Below are 20515 nucleotides of genomic sequence, written 5' to 3' on the forward strand. Positions count from 1 at the left end.
CTACTGTAAGCGATTATGTTGTTGCCTTCGTTTGTAAGTTTTTGGTGGTAATGGAGGAGGTGAATCGAAATCATTTGTTTCTTTAAGCACTTTTTCACCACACAATTCTTGCGGCTTCTTGTTGTAAAATCTGAAATACACTAGTTATATGTTACTGGTCTCAAACATGCAAATACCTACATTTAAAGAATGATCATTATAGTACTATCATTTATTAAGATACGTAAAAACAATTCACAATTTTGGTGGCCTTGGAGGCGGTTCTGCTGGACAAGCTCCTCGTGGATACAGCTTCGGTGCTGTAGCAGCACTATTTTGAATTGAATTTTGCGATGATGAAGGTGGTGATATGGTATCATCTGCATCGCACACTGCTGATTTCGCTTCCCTAAAAACCGTCAATCAGTTAATATGATCACAGCAGCAGAGATATACACTTTCATTTTCACAAATTTGTGATCTGATTTACAAAGATTTGAGAAATTAACTCTAACTTGTTCCAGACGACGTGCACAGCATCACCAAACAATGGGGATGGCAGCTGTTCAACTTTTTTCCTCGGTGGTACTGTTGGAATTATGCCTGTTGTTTGTGCTACAGGAGAGATGCTTTCCAAAGGTGCTATTGTTCGGGATACTGCATTCCCTCCATACGGAGGAAAAACGAATGAATCTGAAAGTTCCTGAATATCACAACTAACTACAGTAAGTGAATATGAGGAAATTTTTAAGCAATGCAAAGGGTGCGATATCAATTTATTATATCATAAATTCCGATATATTATCCTTCAAGTCATTCATGTCCAGGTATCAAAATATGTTTGAAGCTTTCTGAAATCAAGACAGCTCTGTTTCATAATATACTGTGGTATTTGATAAAGTGTTCAAAAGTAAAGGATAATTAAATACATTCATTGAAATGATCGAACCTGGAGTAGCGCAAAAAGGAGCAGAATGAGGAGGAACAGGACCATTCAAATCTGGAACTCCATGAGTCAAAACTTTTAGAGGTGGTGGTGGGGCCAGCTGTTCCTGGGTTGACAACTTTCGTGGATAGAGAGGAGGTGGTGACGGAGTAGTAAAATGTCCATTCTGTGATGAACGAGGACTTGGTGGTGTCGACGATGCTTTATCGTTTCGTTGTTTAGCCCTTGGCATTATTGGCGGAATCCGCGGTTCAGTTGGTGAAGCAACTGTTGATTGTGTACCACGTTTTGCGTCACCAAGATATCGCGGTTGCTGGCCTAGAGATACAAATATTTCAATATATGAAGCTGGAAATTTCAGCTTCAGTATCAGCAATTTTAGAAATTCATTCAAAAAGCAGTGACCACTTCATTTTTAGGAGAGAGCAAAGTCATTTTATTCTGTTACATAGTGAGCAGACAGTAAACATAAGAATCAGATTAACCTGGAGTGATTTCAACCATTCCAAGGTAAGAATTTCGGTCCTCGAAATTTGATAACAAATTGGGACGTGACCTGAAGAAGCATATACGTAAAAAGACTGATCTGCAACAATTTCAAAAAGATGTAGTTCAAATGATATGAGTTCAGTTTCCGCAGATCAATACCAAAACAGCACGAGGAAAAATTCCAATCCAAATAATTGCTTTTCTTCAGCACTGCAGCAACAATTTCATTTTTAAAATAAGTAATTGAAGGCATTCATTTTGAAGAAAAATAGGAAGCATATAATGTTAAACCAGTATCTGATCAGAAAGAATCTAAAGTGCTAGCTAGCATCAAATGTCCAAAAAAATTACAACAATCTAATATTCCTATTTGAAAAGTTACTGTCACAATTTTTGAAATAAATACAGAAACCAATTTACAAATTTTCCTCAGATAACGTGGATGACATGACCCTAGTGGTTTCAAATACAACTTCATCTTTATTGTAGTTTCTAGCTAAGCAGTGAAGCGGAACACTTCTATTTTTTTTTTTTGCTCTCTTCAAAAAAGACATCAAAATAATCCAATTTTAAGATCGCGTTTGCAAATACAAGGTAGTATATTGTACGTTCGTACAGAACAGAGCACCTAAAGTCTCAATTAGTAACGACCACTAACTAGAACCTAATCTAAAACAAGACGAGGTAAAAATTAAGCAGTGAAACCAGATTGTGATCAATCTTTTCAACAAAACCAATCAATGTTATTTCCAAACAACTAATGAATTCTATATGATACTTTACGAACACATGTTCATCAGACGATTTATATTTGATCAGTTGATACTGTACGACTTATTATCGAAGTCATTCTAATAAAATGATGTATCAAAAAGCTGCGATATTAAAAACTCACACATCCGATGAGTGAGATATGTTCGGACTGTAATTGTTAAGTGCCGAGAAACCTCGTCCACTAGCACGATGTCCTGAGTAATGGTTCGACGGACCACTAGTTGATGGTGCTAATGAGATTGATTTGGGTGGCTTGATGCCTGGTGATTTCAGCACATAAGCTGGTCTGGATGGTTTCTGTAAACGATAGCTGTTACAATAAACAATAACGAAAAATGTTTAAGATGGAACTGAAGATAACCAACGAAATGTACAATAGTTGGCAGAAGAATTAAATTATGCCAACTAATCAGAAGAATAACATTCACTACAACTACCTGAACATTGCTACATGTAATCCTCCTTTCTATAGATCCATTTTAGATCCTTTCAACATGTGTTCACTTCAGAAGAGAATAACTGCTTCAGATTTATCAAAAATAACTCTCAAAAAGTTAATAGTCAACATTACAAGGGTGAATTCGACAATTTTTGTAGAAGAAACCAGCTTTACAAGTTGTTCACAACTTGTCAAACAGCATAAATGAGATTTGCTCAATTTAATTCCACTAGTTTCCGGAGAAGTTTAACAAATAAAACGTTTTTCTAAGCCTTTATATGAATCCTTAATTTCTCTTTTCAATTGGCAACTGCTTACTAACATTTTTAGGGTCTAAATAAGATATGCAAAAAGATAAACAACTAGAATAGAATGCAAATTTTTCGAAATTAACAAACTTTCTGTTGAAATGGTTTTGAAAACACATTCGTGGGAAGGAATGAAGAGGGAATGGTTAAAAACTGGAGAATATTTAGGTTTGGCTTTGTACCTTTTCTGCATTTGATCACCTTTCATCAACTGACACAAATACATATTACACATAAATAAAGCGAAAGGAATACAAAAGGAAAGCATAATAGAAATGATTCCCCAAAACCCAAAAAGTTATTTCTGTACACAATATGTATCTTCAACATTACGTTCTAAATTTAAAAACACAAAATTACGCTTTAGAAGCCACATTAAATAACAAAAGGAAACGTACGACAAATTCCATTTTATCGGGGTCCTTTGGTTCCACTTTCAGTGACTGTTCCCACATATATGTCTCCAAGGATTCCTTCCCATCAAAACCGTTCAGCGGATTGATGGTCTCAAAAAAATGCTGAAATTTCAAAATAAACAACTGTAACTGAAAATGTAGAAAAACCCTATCTTACAGGACATAATAGTATATAAGATAAACAGTACATAGTTAAATCAAACTTACCACTTCAAAGGATAGAAATAATTCTAGCTACTTCAAAATCACATCCAAAAAACAAGTGTTAAATCCAGTCAGTATTTTCTAGATATTTTTCTGGACTTCCAAGTGAAATAAGACGTACAATCATCACATATAGTCTGAGATCATACGAAAACAATAAGAAGGATGATGGGAAAAGAAGTATTTTTACTGATGTAACGCATACAGATAAAAAGAGGTAGAGTAATCAAATTGCTGAAGACAACATGCGGAAAAGTTGCATATAAAATATAGTAACAAATTTCTTCTGGAAGTAAGGTGCATTAAAGAATTAAAATAATTAGATAAAGAGCAAGAAACAAATTAGTTAAATGAAAATGACTGCGGATAAGACATTTACCAGATCATAAGACGGAGAAACAGATGATGTTGCAGAAAATGATCTAGAGCAGCAGGAGCATAAAGTATATGAAAGCATGCTGCAAACAATGCTGTTTGTCAGTCAGTATATCAGAAATATGATAATGTGGTATGCACTAAATACTAGTAATTAAAGAATTACTTATGGGTAAATACGTTCGCGAATATGTGACGGATGGATGACGCCACTTATGAATCAACTAAGAATTTATTAAGTGGTTTTTAATTAAAGGACTCCAAACTACTAACTAAGTGTAACTCGTGTATCCTTAAACAATAACAAGGGCTAGGATGCAAATTTAATTTTTAATTCAGGCCAAATCGCAAGAGAGGTTAAACATTTCATCATAATAGGTAATTCCAAAATTTCATATTCATAGAAATCTAGATAAGTCTTCAAATTCTGAATTAATGAAATTCTTGGCAACTGTTTTAAATTCATTATCTACTGATCAAAATTATCTTTTCAAAAATGGTAGAATAAACTTCAGAAGAATCCAAAACTATAACAAATGTTCACGAATCAGATAGGTTAATAACAGAAAAATCGGGTAAAAAAATATAAGTGCTACCTACTACTACATCATACACATAGCTACAGAGGGTTATGTGGAAATGAAACAAAAGATTAGGTATCGTTGTGAAAGAAGGGAATAGTTTAGAAAATGCATTAGAGACTTGTAAAAGTCTGCATAAGAGTAAGAGCAGGAGCAGGACTATAATCATTGATATCTGTTTGTTTAACCGGAAGTCGTTCATTGAAATCAACACCAATGGAGGCATATCACTGTAAAATGGATGAAAACTTTAAGGTCGAGTGAGCAAGGAGAGAAAAGGGAGAAGTGAATCGCCGCTCTGATAATGTGAATCTGCAGATAAGAGAGTAACAGCTAGGTAGCGATTCTAGAAGATTTTCAAAAGTGAGACAACACAACAAAAATCGTTGGCTGGCATTTTTACGAAGGAAACTGAGCTAATGAAACGGAAGGGAAATAATGCGGTTCCGCTCCAGATGCTGCTACGGTAATGATGTTCGATTTCGGCCGCAGATCACTTCAAGCGATGACTTCCGCAATTAACTACTTATCATCCAACTAATTGTGTGAATATAGACAAAACATCACCATATTGCACAACAATATTAATGTTACAGGACTGGAGATAAGTGTGCGATATATATTACAGGAAAGCAGGAAATAATCTTTCAAAAAGGACAAAAAAAGTACTCACAATTCAAAAAGGACAAAAAAAAAAAAGTAAAGTGATGCAACACGAAGTGGTTAGAGGGGATAATATATGTATATATATATATTTTATGGTGAGAGTGCTACTCATATATCCCGAACTGGAATTTTAGCATGGGAAAATGAGCACATACTATCTTCAAAAATTAAAAAACCTCTGGAATTTTAAAACGCTTGGGTAGTAAAGAGCATGAGGGAATAGAACTAGAAGTGGAATGAAGTCCAAAAGGCAACTGTTTTTGTATATAAATAAAATCAGCTAATGATTCAAGCAATCAAAAATTACTAAGCTAGCGCATAATAATGAGTATTTCTGACAAAGTGAAGCAACACGAAATGATTATATATCCCAAGTTAGAGGTATTCTTTGACTGCTTGAATCATTGGTTGTTATAATAACGATTAAATGAAACAACAGAAAAAAAAAAGCACTAGAAATGATTTACGAGGCAAAAGAAAGAATATAATTTCTGTACTTGCAATTTTCCTACCGGGAATATGGAATGTACAGTGTCCTTTTAACCGCTTAATGTTCTCATAAATCGTTAGTATCAATTTATTCTTCACTAATAATTCAGTTCCAGATTAGCATATTCCATAGGCAAAAACAAAACGAAACTCGAAAAAGATTGGAAAAGGAAATTCCGGTATCGAATGACTCAGAATGAATTTTTTGAAATCGACAAAGAGAAATGAATGATCGAAAGCTCAATCAATAAAATCATTGATTCCTTGATTGCTAACTTTGAAAATGCTTTCAAGATATCTTTTCTGCACCATCAAACCATCTCATCATTATCTTATTTTTCTCTATATAAATATAAATTTTTGATGCTTAGTCCTAATATTTTTATGCAATATATTGTTGACAAGTATATTCTTTGCAGATTTTTATATTTTCTATAATATCTTCACAACTGCAATATGTACTAGCATCGAAGAACAATAGAGTGAAAATAAAAAACAGCTTTTCATTATTTCATCTACTTATTATAGTATGCCAGTCAAGACTATGTTAGCTCTTATTGTTTCTATCATATAACCATTTAAATCTGATTCATAGTTGCAGCATCAATATTTCTCTTATTCAAAATAAGAGATTTGTTCATAACACAACCAGGCAGTCTTGGAACGGATTGTAAAAATAAAAAAAAAATGTGCTTATCACTAATTGAACTCAAATTTAGGTAAAGATTCATAGAGGGTAAACATTAAATACGATTCATAGAATTCATAGAACTCTTTTACTTCATATTTGCTCGACTAATTAAAGCACCCATATTATGAAAGAAATTTTATTAAGAAATATTCTCCCGTTATTATACATTGTATATCACAAGTCTCTTCTCTTCATTCTATCTCATCCACCGATGATGACTTTAACTTCCAGCTCTAGTGAAGCAAACTGACAGCTCTACGAAGCAATCAGCAATAGGATGCAGTGAGAAGATTCATACTGAATATCTAAATCTCTCTTTCTGCTCCTTCTCAATAGAAATAGGATCCATCAAAACAAGACTTAAGAGATGCTTAAAACAATTAAAATCACATAAACGTATCATAAATATGAAACAGTCGGTTGTTACTCCACAGATGAAAGTAACTTTCCGTAGGAATTATTTTAAGGAAAGAAGAAAATATGTTGAAAGCATTACTTTCTCCTCACGCAACGAAAACAATTTAACTATAAACTTTCCCAGATCCTACCAAAACGATAATGTAACTACACTTTGGGAACGACCTTCAGAAGGATGATAAGGTCATCCGTTGAAGCAAGCATTCAGGTTCATCTACTTACTCCTTCAATTGTCATCAACAGTTGAGAGGAAAATAGTATGATTTAGAATAGTGCTCATCACTGTTTAGTTACAATGTTCCATTACACTCAAAAATTTTCTTATTTACAAGAATGGAGAGACCACAGACCGACCAATATTTCTTGCCGGAAATCATAGACGTACAAATTAATTAAGGTAATTAATCTATCAATGGAACATCATAAACTGTTTCGAAAATTAAAAACTTTCAAGATCTACAAAAGGAAATCACCATATCATTTTCTTCTCAATCAGAATAAAACGATTCGCGTCAGAATGGATAACTTATTCTCAATCTATTTACAACTATTCAAGGGAACTTACGTGGTGATGTTAATGTGTTAATATTAAATAGAAAACAGCATTGGAAAATTGTGAACAAAAAATTTAGTGATATTTCAGGATTATACATATGAAGTTCAAGTAATTCAGTCATCAGACCAGATAAACATTCAATAGAACTAAACGACCTAAATATCATAGACAAGACAACAACACAGAGGGAATGGAAAACATATATAGACTAAACCGTAATTATTGCTGTCAGAACCTCTTGTTACTATTTTTTTCTGACAACATGAAAATTAAGACTCAACAGTCCTTCTTTATAATGATAAAAAAAAAAAAAACTGAGTGCTAAGGTCTATTTAGAAAAAACAGAAAAGAAAAAAATTGTTTTCAAGCAGGTGCAGTTCTTTATGAAGTAAGAAAAAGGATTCAATATTCAGACAAACCAATTAGATCAAAAATTTCAGAAATTTAGTAATGTTATTTGTGTCACTGCTTACTAGACCCAACTCAAAAAATGACTGTCAATCGTTTAATTTTATAGACATATAAGCACTACATAACTGAACAAAGACATTAGGATGAACCATGTCAAGGAAAGCTGAATTATCGTGTCATAAAAATAATTTAAAGAAACAGAAAAAACTTCCGATGTGAATAAGAAGTGATAAATTAACATGTCTTGTTTCAACAGCAATAACAAACCAAATAGCAATATCTCCCTTTTCCTTTGCTATTTTTTTTTTTTTTTTTTCAAAAAAATCACTTTTATCCTTGATTTTAATAAATCACAACAGGACAACAATTTGAACTGTTATATTTAGCCTCAAAAAGGAGAAAACAGTGAAGTCATATGAGAACGCAAAAAGTCCTTTCTATTTGAAGCTTACTAAAAACCAAGAACTTTGGTAAATCAACAAGTTATTTTTATGCTCACCCTACCACTCATCACCAGAAAAAAAGTTGAATACTGCTCACCTTAGTTTGACAAAACCATCGCTTGCGTCTGCTCATCAAACATTTATCAGCAATAAGCGGTGTTGTTTCGCAATAATCAGTTAGTACCATCTCTTCACAATACAATAACATTAACATTCTGTTATTTCATTCATAACAATGAAAAAAAAAAAAAAAAAAACGCTAGAACGCGAATGAACATGAATAAACACTTCACATCAAAATCCTATATCCAAAAACTTTGAGGCGGAGATATACCGAATCTTTTCAGTGGGAAACACTGGAACAGAAGTTTTCAAGGGAGAATGAATGCAGCAGTCTGTTAAAAGTTTTTTGGAAAATTGTAATACAGGCTGGTCGACCATAAATACAAAACATTAAAAGGAAAGAAAGAAGTCAAAATGAGAAATTATCGTTATTCAACTTGAATTGTCATCAGCACAAGAATAGAAACTGGATTATATAGAAATTGAGAAATTTGCTTATCGCTAAAATCAAAACTATCCATCATTTTTCTAGCTGAAGGCAGTGACGTGAAAGAATAGAGCTATCGTTCAGTACAAACCCTTCAAATTAGTTCCAAAAATTCTGATATAAGAAACTTCTGAACAAAAAGGCAAAACGCACATGAAGTTTATATTATTAAATGGGAAAACAGATGGAAAGAGCACAATACTGAAATTCCTAGGTTCCGGTCGAAACATTAAAAGAAAAACTCGAACGGGGAAAAAAGAGTTCTGGTCCTTTTATAGCATTCAAAAGAATGAGGGATGAGGATGGTGAAAGTAGAAAATAATGGGAGGATCAGAGGAATGGACAACAGTGGGTCGTCATATAAACGGAGTGTCCAAATCAATCACAACCATGCATAACTGACACTAATACAAATACATACATATACTAACGCTAACACACATACACATTTTGTGATAAGAGTTGAAAGGTGACAGGACCCTTCGACACTGAAAACAATACCATCATTACGTCTCACAACAGGATATCTACGTCATGCCACGAAACCACCAGATCCCATAGATAAGAACAGTCTAAATCTGATTGACTTCGACATCATAGTAAAAGATCTAACAAATTCCTCACAATAAAACGATTTGTTTACTGGTGGCACGTTTTACAAAATAATTCGTAAGATTGTTTATCTAAAATGCTACATCTAAAATGAAAAGGGAAAACCAAAAAATACAAAATAAGTTAAATCTCAGGTAGCTGAGATTAAATAAAAATTAATATTTAAATGAACAGAAACAAAGAACTTCCAGTTCATTTTAAAATGATTTGTTATATACATAATATTTATCAATCTGTTATGAAATAAGAATATATGGAGGAGAATTTTGGGTACAACCTTTCTTTTCAATGGCTGAATTCTTGAACCAATTCAAAGCCTACTTATGTTTCTAAATTCAATAACGCGAGGAAAAATCTGAAACAAGAATGATGCAACCTTTGTAACTAGTTCAGATATTGAAATAGAGATTAAAATAAGGACAAATGAGTCACTCAATTATTTCAACTAAATAGCAACAAATCATTTTTTCAAAAAAAAAAAAAAAACATTTCCTAGGCATTTTAAAAGAGAAACAATTCAAAAAGAAGTTTCACTAAGCGTTGCATTAATACACAACTTGCTACTACAAACAGATTAATCAAATACAGAATGTTTCATTAGAATGTTAAATGATGGATCGATATTGGAGTCTCCAAAGTAACATATGAATTTTGGATGGGCAAATTATTTTAAAGTTAAAGTAAAGTACTCAATCTTATGAGTTTGTATCTAGCAATGATAGATAAGAAAATGTAAACTGCTAAGAGAAACTACTATCCAGATATTCTTAAAACTTTTTTACTTTTGAAAGCAAAGATTTTATCAGTAGTTTTTAACTGGGAGAAATTTTTAGTATCCCTAAATGTTAACGGTGATCTCCTCAGAGCTCCACTTCAGCACAATGAGGCTTTTCCATTTTTCAACCAAAAAAAAAGTTCTAAATAGGTAAAATTCACATCAAAAAGAACATGTCCCATTTATCACTATTTTGATGGGGAATGAATGATGAAGACAACAACGCGAAAACTTTGCGAACAAGAAGTTATTTCGACTGTTTGTTAAAAAACTTTGAAAAGAGGAAAATCTTGTTCAACCTGTCTCTGATTGCAGGGCAGATACAAAACGAAGACAGGCCATCAATAGAAACTATCAAATCCGAAATTAATCACAATCATCTGTCTCTCTTCAGCACAAGCCCTCTAACCATTGATTACACAAATATACATCGCCTCTCTGCATCTCTCTATCTTCTACATATCGTAGCCAATCTTTCCCCATGCCGTCTACAGATCGCTGCCAAATGATGAAATGAAAGAAAGAATTAAGCCAGCAAACAGCTAAATGTTTCTCCGGATACACAAAGAGACACTAATCATTTTTTACTGTTTGCAATTGCCGGCCTCAGAGGCGCTTCTTACCACAACTGCTACTGGTTCAATTGATTCGTTTAAATCCGCGTTGGCAGTAACTGATACCTTCAGCAGACACTATGTCTATCACAATTATCTCAGAACAAACGATCCGAGAGGTCAAAGCGCTGAAGTCAGGAAAACTCGATCTCATCTTTGAAAACGAGAGAAAGTAAACCAAAGAGGACAAAATGCAAAAAGACCACGATAATCTGGGAAAACTTCAGGATTTCCGCACATTAAGCAACAACAGTCCAAATGAACATGTTCAGTAACACCACTGAATAGCGAAAATGAATAGATGTTTTTGGAGAGAACAAATAAGATAAACACATTTTGTTCCCTTCCCACCTTGTCCTCTTATTCTCCAAAAAATGAACTTCCGGCTATCTGTTACAAACAAAAACTCCTTACTCCGCCTCTTCCTGTTATTAATGTAGCTAGTTGTTTTTTCCTTTAACTTCCGTTGCAATTCTCTTGCAGAAATCGTAAAATCGTTGATTTACTTTTATATTCTCAAATAAAATGCAGAAAGTATTTTAGCGAAAGCAAACTCACATATTAGCAGCCTCAATAATAATAAACAATTTTCCCAGATAACTTCGTCAAGTCGATCAAACAACTAGACATGTTTTTTAAAAGTTTTTCGAATAAAGAATATGAAATAAGATTTTCCGACAGAAAAAAATCACTGGAATAATAAAAGAATCATTGCATATAAAAAGATATTCGAAAAGAAAAAAGAAAGGCGCGAGGAAGCCGAACATACCAATTTCCAGAATTTCTATATAATTTTTAACTATCGTATTTATGCAGCTTTTAACATATAACAGAACATAACAATCAATAAAACAGAAATTAGTAGAATTCACAAAAAGAAACAAATATAAAAGAGATATGAATAATATTTTAGATGGATGACAAAAAAGCGAAAAAGTGAACATATGTATTTGACGTCAGAAGAATTTAATCCAACTTATAAAATTCATTATCAGATTTATAAATTCTCTTAAGTCACTTACCCTTATACTTGGCTCCACTTCCAATGCATACGATTCATTTTGATACATTTGGATATCACTGATAATTGATGCTATCCGACGGCATTTCACAAAAGACACCATCACTTTACGACCTGTTGCACCCACGACTGATGTGTTACCATCAGCACTAATCTTAAATATAATGTATAGATTTATCACCAGTAAACTGTCACATAACTTTAAACATAATAAGATCGAACTTTAAATTTAAAGAAATCACTTCAGAAAGCACAAGGTAGGATAAGACTGCTATTGAGTAAAAGTCAAACAAAAGTGAATACTAATCTATGGAACTGCTTAAATGGAATGAATAAACTGTGAAACATGTTAAAAGTTAAGCATATAATAGCCGTTTACATAACAAAAGTGTACAAAAGTGTACATATTAAGTCCTCATTTTCAAAGCCAAAGGCTATTAAAAATGTGTCAAATTTATTACCAATCTAAATGCCTCTGCCTGAAACAGAAATCAATATCTAAATTGGTGTATGTTTTGATCGTTTAAAAGCACTTCCGGCATTTCAGTCCTTGTGAGTACCGAGAGCTTAATATGAATTTAGTTTGTAACACAATAACACAGATGGATAATTATAAAAACACCATTCAAGTTTTTTAAAAAAAAAAAAAAAAACCTGCTCATGAGTGAGATCTTCGCTCTGTACAAATGTACTGTTCCCTTCTTCGTAAAAAAAGATTTTGGAAAGATAATGACCTTAAAGATTTCGCATAAACATAATGATACAATCCAATATAATTTCCAGATTCGTTTTAAGATATCGTAATTATACTGGTGCAGCCAATTAAGGTCTGCCTAAACTGCGAAGAAAATCGATCGTGCTAATGAAAACAAAACAAATTCTTGAATATTATAAAACATATCCCAATGAAATTCAGTTTTTTTCTAAATAGATATCATTGGAATTAAATGTTATTCATGCTCTATTTGTATAGTACTTATCAAAACTAACCAAAAAATGGGACACAAGGCGGATTTATACTTTTCAATCGTTCAATCATTTCTTTCCAGTGCGGATTGCACAGTTTCTTGAATTTTTCATACCATACTTGCTTTTCCCGATCAATTCTCTTCAAGCTCATCATTATGAACCAAATACAAAATGATTATGAACTCAGTGCAAAAGTTTTAAATTTAATAAAATGACATAAATAAACGGCACAAACAACAAAAAATAGAAAAGCAAATATGAGCAAAAAATACCTCCCAACATGCCTTAAGCCGATATACAGAGCTACTATTCAGAGCAGAATATAAAGCAACGAGTCCAGTGAAATTGTTGAGTTCTTCGAAAACAGACATTATTTCTAGCACACGTGAGAACATATATACTCGCTCGTCCAATGAACAAGTTTCCACAATAGAGCGAGCAACCCAATAAGTTAACTTGAAAAAGTTAAATTAACCGAACATACAACAAAGGTTTATAATACTTATCAAGATATCATTTAATGCGTGTTAGAAATACTAATAAGAAAAGTTTGCTAGCAAAAAGAAGCACTTCCCCCTTGAATGATTTATACTAAAGCAGGAATATAAATATTTAAGCGAAATATTAACAAACCATAGTACTATGATCGATGAGCTTAAGCAATTGTGGACTTCTAAGATCTTTATCCCTTTTCGTCCATGCTGAACCAACCAATTCGATGGGTTTAATAGCTTTATAAAGGTCAAATTGTAACAGGGTTATCTGTCGACCAATTTCAATTGGATGTAATGACAAGAGATCGTACGTTTCGATGGCTCCTTTCTCGGCAATATGCCACAAAATCTAAAAATACCTATTCAAATTAAATGCTATAACAAAGAAACGAAGATAGAATTTTTAACTGAATTTTTTGATTGGTTTTACATGCTGTATCCATATATAGGAAACGAAAATCAAACTTCTAATCATTTTATCACGAAGTACGTAGCAAGCTCCCTGTGTTTAACAAGATTCGAAAGTTTTGGAAATTTTTAATCCATATAACAACTAACGTATATTACCTTACCTTCGGTTTCTGTGGACCATACGAAGTGGTTGCCACTGGGGAAGGTTCACTTTCTAAACCACTATGTGTCGCCGACGGTATTATATCAACTCGTTTCTTCCTTTCGATACAAGTATGAAAAAAAACGATGATGAAAGAATTTTTTGAAAAAAGGACAAAAGTGGTAAGGAGTAGCCGTGATAAAGTGTATAAATATGACAAAGTTCAATTGTCCACTTATATTTTTGATAATGAAACTATAAAAATAATAACGTTGTGCAAAATTAAATTATAAATAAAAAGGATATGAATTATAAACAAGAAATTTGTTACCTTAATGCTCTTACACCATTTCTTGTACTGATTGATAACTTTTCCATGAGAATCAGTTTCTTCCAAAAACGAACATAAGTTTTCCAACAAAACGGGATTATGCTCGAAATCATACCAGTGGTTATTGACCCACTGTCGAATCACACTTAGTACTCTGTGTAAAAAATTGTTATGAGAGAAACTTTTCCAGATGACTAAAAAGTTTTTATTCATCTGGAAAAGTTTATAAGGTTCCAATACTTATTATTCACTCTTCTGCTGAATCTATCATCGTTAAAAATCGTTAAAAAGAAACTCCAGAGCAAAAATAATTAATGATATAAGGAAAATACTGGAAAAGTACCTGCACTGTATTGGTTGCTGATATTCTTTGCGAAATCGCTGATAACTTCGCTCAATTCTATTTAGCACTGTCGGAGAAACTTGGATCCTCAGACCTTGAGAATGTGCTGCGGCACAAGGACCATTTAAAAGCTCACTAAAACAATGCAACGAACTCTCCTTTTTGTACATTTTATTTTAGAAAAAAACGCATCTATTCCAATCCTAAATTGCATTTCCATAGATTTCGAAGTGTAAATTAACAAAATTTCGCTGATTTTACCGTGACTCCAAACTAGATATACTATTCGCTTCAGCTATTTGGAGTTGTGGCGGAATAGGTACTTGAAAACGTTCGATGAGCAACTGCAACAATTCTGAGGATGTGCAAAATGAGTGATAAGTGGTCAGGAAAGTACGCACATAATTATAATCCGTGTATCTAAAAAATGGGCGATGAAAAGTGGATGATTAATACAGGACAACTTTATTCTTGGCTGTAAACACTGTAGAAAAGACTAAAAAGTTATCAAAAGTATCCGTACAATTCACAAATTTGTCATCAACTGTCAGTAAAAACGATTTAGAACTTGCAAGTGATAAGTTAAGCGTTCAACAAGTTTTAGAACAGTTCCATGCTTAACGACTGGTATCCCACTACTTGATGTATAATCTTCAAACACAATATTTTCATCGCAGTCTTGATCAGCGAACCTGGAATTTTAATTGAAAGAATTCAAAAAGAGTCTAAATGCATTATTATAGCAATAAATGTCACAGAGTATTTGTAAGTAAGAACATCAATGGAAATGTAAAATTATACCTATACTGGTCAGATGTCGGCAAAATTAGTGGAACTCGTTTTTCTTCTTCTTTCAACGATGCATCCAACATTCGATCTAATGAACTAAAAGGCACGGAAAAGAAGAAATCGAAAATTTTAAATTTTATTGTAAGTGAATGTAGACAAATCGAAGAGTTCTATACCTTTTCGCCTGAATTTTGACTAAATCGCACATCCAACTAGTTTTCTCTTCCGGCGTTCGACAAAGCAAAGTCCAGGAAGTGTTGTCTCCTCGTTCATGAGTTATCGATCGCGATACAATTTTAAAGGCATTTTGAAATTCTACAATAGATGACTAGAACAGGCAAAAATGAAATCAGTTACAATACAGATATTATTCAGCTAATAACATTTAGGCTAATACTAGTGATACCTTACTTAAAGTAGAAAAGAAATAAAAGTACCAATCACCAACCTTCAGTATCTTTTAGATCGAATATATCAGTTTTACGTATAAGCACTTTATCCTTAAATTTATAAAGTGGTTTCTCTGGCCTTGAAGAGCGTAATGTTTTACAAAGCACCAAAAGATGATCGAAGAGAAATGTATGACGCATAGTTATTCCCCTGTTCTTTTTCAGCGTATCTGTAGGGGATTTTTGAAATTCGGAAATAATAAACCTAACACAAAACATTATCAGATTGCTAAATTTCATAGAAAAACGTTTAATTATAATAGCATAACTAATTATTTCTTAGGAATTTAAACCGTTGGTTATAAAGTAGTTTATGGTTTAATAAGTCTAGCTGTAAAAATAAAAATCTTACCAACAGAAGATGGTGGTCCAGATCGCAACAGTAACAAATCACCTTCTGTAAGATAAGTTAATGAGTAATATTGTAGTTTCAAAAAATAATATTGTAGATATAAAATGCATAAAGAACAAAAACTAGTTCATCCAGTACTTACTGAGAACTTATTTTCCTCCACTTTATTCGGATGGACTTTAATAAACTTTGTCATGTGAGCTCTTTATGACATTAAATAATCCTTTTATTTATAAAAAAATCCAGAGAGATGAAACCTCTAATAACTTCTGCACATTTGTAACCAATTTCCTTCCCTTCCCATAATTCAATGCTTCGCTGAATTTCTTGGATCCTTCGTCTCTGACGTGAGCAATTTGATTCTGGCAAAGCACGAACGCTTTGTTCCCTATAAAGTGGTAATGAATGGGATATAAAAGGAAAGCAGCAATCATGGAATTTTCAATTGTGTTAAAATAAAAATTAGAACTAACGTTTTCAGATGATTAATCAGAAATAAAGGACATAGCGACTCCATTTTTACAGCAAGACCGCTAAAATAACTTTTCGTGCTTTTTAAATCTTCGATTTCATCAGGCGGTCGTGCCAGGTGACATAAAATCTAGGATGAACCACGAATTAAAAAAAATCTGTAAAAATGATGACTTAGCAATTAAAAATATGTACATTTTATTACGATTTTATAATACAACAAATTTACTATACTGCAGTTGCTTATTAAATGTAGCAGTGTTAGGATAACAGAAAAATTCAGATTAAAATTTGGATGAATTCAGACTGAATCTAAATTTTTAGAATTAGGAAAAAACTAACATTTGTAAACTCAACATAACGAAAGAAATGAATAACAGGAATTTCGAGAAGAGAAGGAAGCACGTATTTAACAGCAAGTCGAAACGCTTCACCCCCAGGAGTTATACTGTGTGTCCGATCTTCCAGCTTAAAAAAAAAAAACGACTGTCTCAAAAAATTTCCTTCCCAAAATATACTCATTTATTCACAATCTTTCTTATTTGCGTTAAAATTGTGATTATGTGCGAAATATTAGAAATAATTCCAAACAATAACAAAAAAGCATCATATTTTACCAAGAAAAAATGTTCATATTTAGCATCGTTCAACACTTTTTCTATTACAGTTGTCAGCGACTGTTTGAATAAATCCTTAAAATATATCATAAAGAATAAATTCCTAACATCTCATATTCAAAAATGAGGAAGAGATTTCAAACCATATTTTGGCTGAATTTATTTATCTTATAGAAAATACCATATAAGCAATGTAAACATCAAATTCATGAGCTTCCGCAAGTTCCCATAAACCAGCTCCTACACATGGAGTATCAGACATTTCAATTGCATCTTCTAACATTCGCTGAACCTTCACTGTTAATTCATGCAATTCCAAAATGTTGCCAAACATTTCATCAAGACAGTGCTGGAAATATATTTCATATTAATGACTTGCTAAAAAAACACAAAAAAAAAAAAAAAAAAAAAAAAAAAAAAAAAAAAAAAAAAACAAAAACTTAGTCATAAACAGACAGAAATGTAATACAAGAAAATATTAAGCTTATTAGAAATTACTGCATCATGCTCGAAAGCAGTCTCAAAACGACGCCGAAAGACATGAATGATGAGATTAAGATCACGAAGATATTGAGCTTCCTCACGATTGAAATCGCGTGATGCCTAAATTTACATCTCTTTTGATGCATGCAAGACAATACATAATAAGTGTATGTATAACAAATGAACGCGCAAAAAAAGTCAGAGAAATGCAATTTGCTGATGACGGCAGCGCCATATGCTACAATATAAATAAAAGATACGTGATAATTTTAAAATCACCTAAAAAGCACCTCATCATATGACATTTCTTGCACAATATCTTCGACATTATCATTTAATATTCCGGCTGTGGATGTCTCCTCTTCATTGTACAACATTTCTGTAAGCTCCATCAAGCTCTACAAAGTTAGAATTATGAAGGCCATGAATCGAAAAGTTATCCAAATAATAAAGCACAAACATAAATTTTGGAAAAGGCAGGAGAATTACCTTCTTGTCTGGTAGAAAGATTTACCATTAATCTACTTAAAACTCCAATGTTTGTCAATAATAAAAATGAATCATAATAAAATGACTCACTGTATCAGCACTAAGCGCAATTTTCAAATTCTGCAAACCAATAGTGGGATCACATTTCCTTATATTTTTCACATAGTTTCCAGTCCACTGAAATAAATGACAATTACATCTAAGAAATAACTGAACATTTCATTACGATATGTTACTTCAAAAAAAGAGACAAAGATGCTTCCAATATACCTTTAGTATATCTGCAGCAATGTATTCGATAACGGAAAGCAAGTATAGCATTACCTCCTCATCTAATTTGTAACCCAGCAATTCCTGCAACACTCAACAGTTATTATTTGTATAACATAGTAATAAATTATTGATTTCAAAATAAAAGATACGAAATGATACCTTCAGTTTTGGTTGCAACATGTGCAAAAGTGACATCAGGCTTTTTGAGTTTGCATTTCGTTTATCATGAAGTTTTTTCCGTGGAATTCTGTGTAATGCTTCAGGAGTATTTTGAAACTGAAATAGAACATCTGCACAATCACTTGCAGCGCAAAAAACATTGATAACAGCAGCGCGAACGAATAATGAAGTTTCTAACGAAGGGAGTACCTGCATAACCCAATGGAACATGCTTGCCGGCAAAGTGGTACGCATATTTCGTTCCATGTCCTCGATTGTCTGTGGATGATATTCCAGTAATTCAAAAAATAAACATATCAAGATTTCTTGGATATGTTCAGCAGCTGCTTGGTCCAGTCCGATGCCAGGATGACAATTGTTGGATATCTGAAGATGTAGATACCAACAATGATAACGCCACATTGAAACAGTCAAAAGCATTTAAAAAATACTTGAATTTGGTGATATAATAATGAATATTAACGGTAAGAGGTAATAAGAATTCCAAAGACTAAAAACTGTCAAAAGATGTAATTTACTGGAAAGTAACGAAACAAGAAAAGAACATAGTGATAATTTACACTAGTAAGTGGTAAAGCATAGCGCGGTATGCAACAAGTGATAATTAGTTATTTACCTGATATATCCGATCGATGAATACCTTCTGACTCTTCCACTGCGATTGACGGTTAGCTACTAATGAGCGATTAAAGGTAGCATCACCCACGCTGATGCTCATGGAATGACGTGTGGCTCCACCTGAAGTATGAAGTATTAGACAGCATCTTCCCCTTCCATATAATAATTAGCAGTAAAGAAAATTGAAAGTAAATAGTAAGACTAACTAGAGAAGCAGAATAAAGGACAAATACAACCAAGTATTTTTAATGCATCAAAATAGAAGTACCATACTTTCCTAGCTCAAACATCATTTATTCATCAGTGCTTGCTTATTACCACTGCAATTACAGAAAAAAAATTACAGTTCCATTTCACGTGTTATCATCTCGTTCCAAATTATTTAAAAAAAAGCTGTTAAAACAAATATTGAATTATTTGGAAAAGAGGATCAACAAGTCATTTCAAAAAGAAAAGAAAAAAAAAAAAAAAAACGGACGGCTTAAAAGAACGAAGCTAAATTTAACAATCAATGGGACAAAATGGATGAGACGAAGCCAGCATTCTCCCACTCGTCCACTTCTTCTCTCTCTCTCCCTCTCTCTCTTTCCCGATCACTTTTTCTGTTTCTCTCTCTTCCATTCTACATGAACGGATGACAGTTCACGACAGTTACTAAATTGCTCGCGTAAAATATTAATTTCAAAACAGATTGGCTCTGCTTAACTTCGACACAAACGACAAACATAAAATACTGGAATGATCAATAGATATAGTGCCGGTTCGAGGGGGGGAGGGGGGGTGGTGGTGGGATCGTTGAGAATTAAATTAAACCTACCGTCAAGCTTCCTTTACCTGTCCGAATCATTCAACGCTATGAACAGACCTATCGAATGTTTGACTTCGACACAAAACTACCATTCCCTTCTGCAGCTTCTCAATTATTATTCTCTTAGCTTCACCGTACCACACTTCCTAAGGAGCAGACTAATTCAGAGACCTAGATTGATCAATATATATATACTAAAATAAAACACTGGAATGATTCACAGTAAAGTTCCTATAGAAAGGCACCACAACTCATATGTCTCAAATGCATTTGAAGTTAGACAGTTGATATATTAAGCTTCCAAACAGACTCGGAACCAAAGCTATCCGATGCCAGAGACCGAAATGTCGGAATAACTTCAACCTGACCATGTAAGAAATGCATCTCATTTTAACAAATAAGTAACAATAAATTTAATTCCAAACAAATAACACCGAAAACAACCTAATAGAATAGTTCAAATGACAGGCACACAAAATATTGCACATCTGATTTTAAAAAAATACCAGATTTATAAATAGTGATCAGGTCCTCTTCATA

General features: G+C 32.9%; 1 protein-coding gene across 1 annotated transcript; it reads right to left on the minus strand.

The window, feature by feature from the left end:
- Positions 1-19267, minus strand: Bma-sos-1 (Uncharacterized protein; the record flags this gene model as incomplete). The annotated part of the gene is made up of 33 exons (XM_043081725.1): positions 1-130; positions 239-388; positions 495-672; positions 929-1243; positions 1411-1481; positions 2310-2485; positions 3334-3453; positions 11758-11910; positions 12411-12490; positions 12747-12864; positions 12998-13180; positions 13359-13568; positions 13792-13887; positions 14104-14257; positions 14447-14581; positions 14708-14866; positions 15019-15138; positions 15248-15331; positions 15412-15550; positions 15684-15854; positions 16037-16081; positions 16294-16424; positions 16510-16637; positions 16850-16975; positions 17125-17199; positions 17306-17473; positions 17623-17727; positions 17898-18005; positions 18187-18273; positions 18367-18450; positions 18529-18645; positions 18739-18915; positions 19166-19267. The coding sequence occupies 33 exons, from the start codon at positions 19265-19267 to the stop codon at positions 1-3; spliced, it is 4395 nt and encodes a 1464-aa protein (XP_042937659.1).
- Between the last annotated feature and the right edge of the window lie 1248 nt (positions 19268-20515).

The sequence above is a fragment of the Brugia malayi genome (genome assembly GCF_000002995.4).
Source record: "Brugia malayi strain FR3 genome assembly, contig: Bm_v4_Chr4_scaffold_001, whole genome shotgun sequence".
Classification (NCBI taxonomy): Eukaryota; Metazoa; Nematoda; class Chromadorea; order Rhabditida; family Onchocercidae; genus Brugia; species Brugia malayi.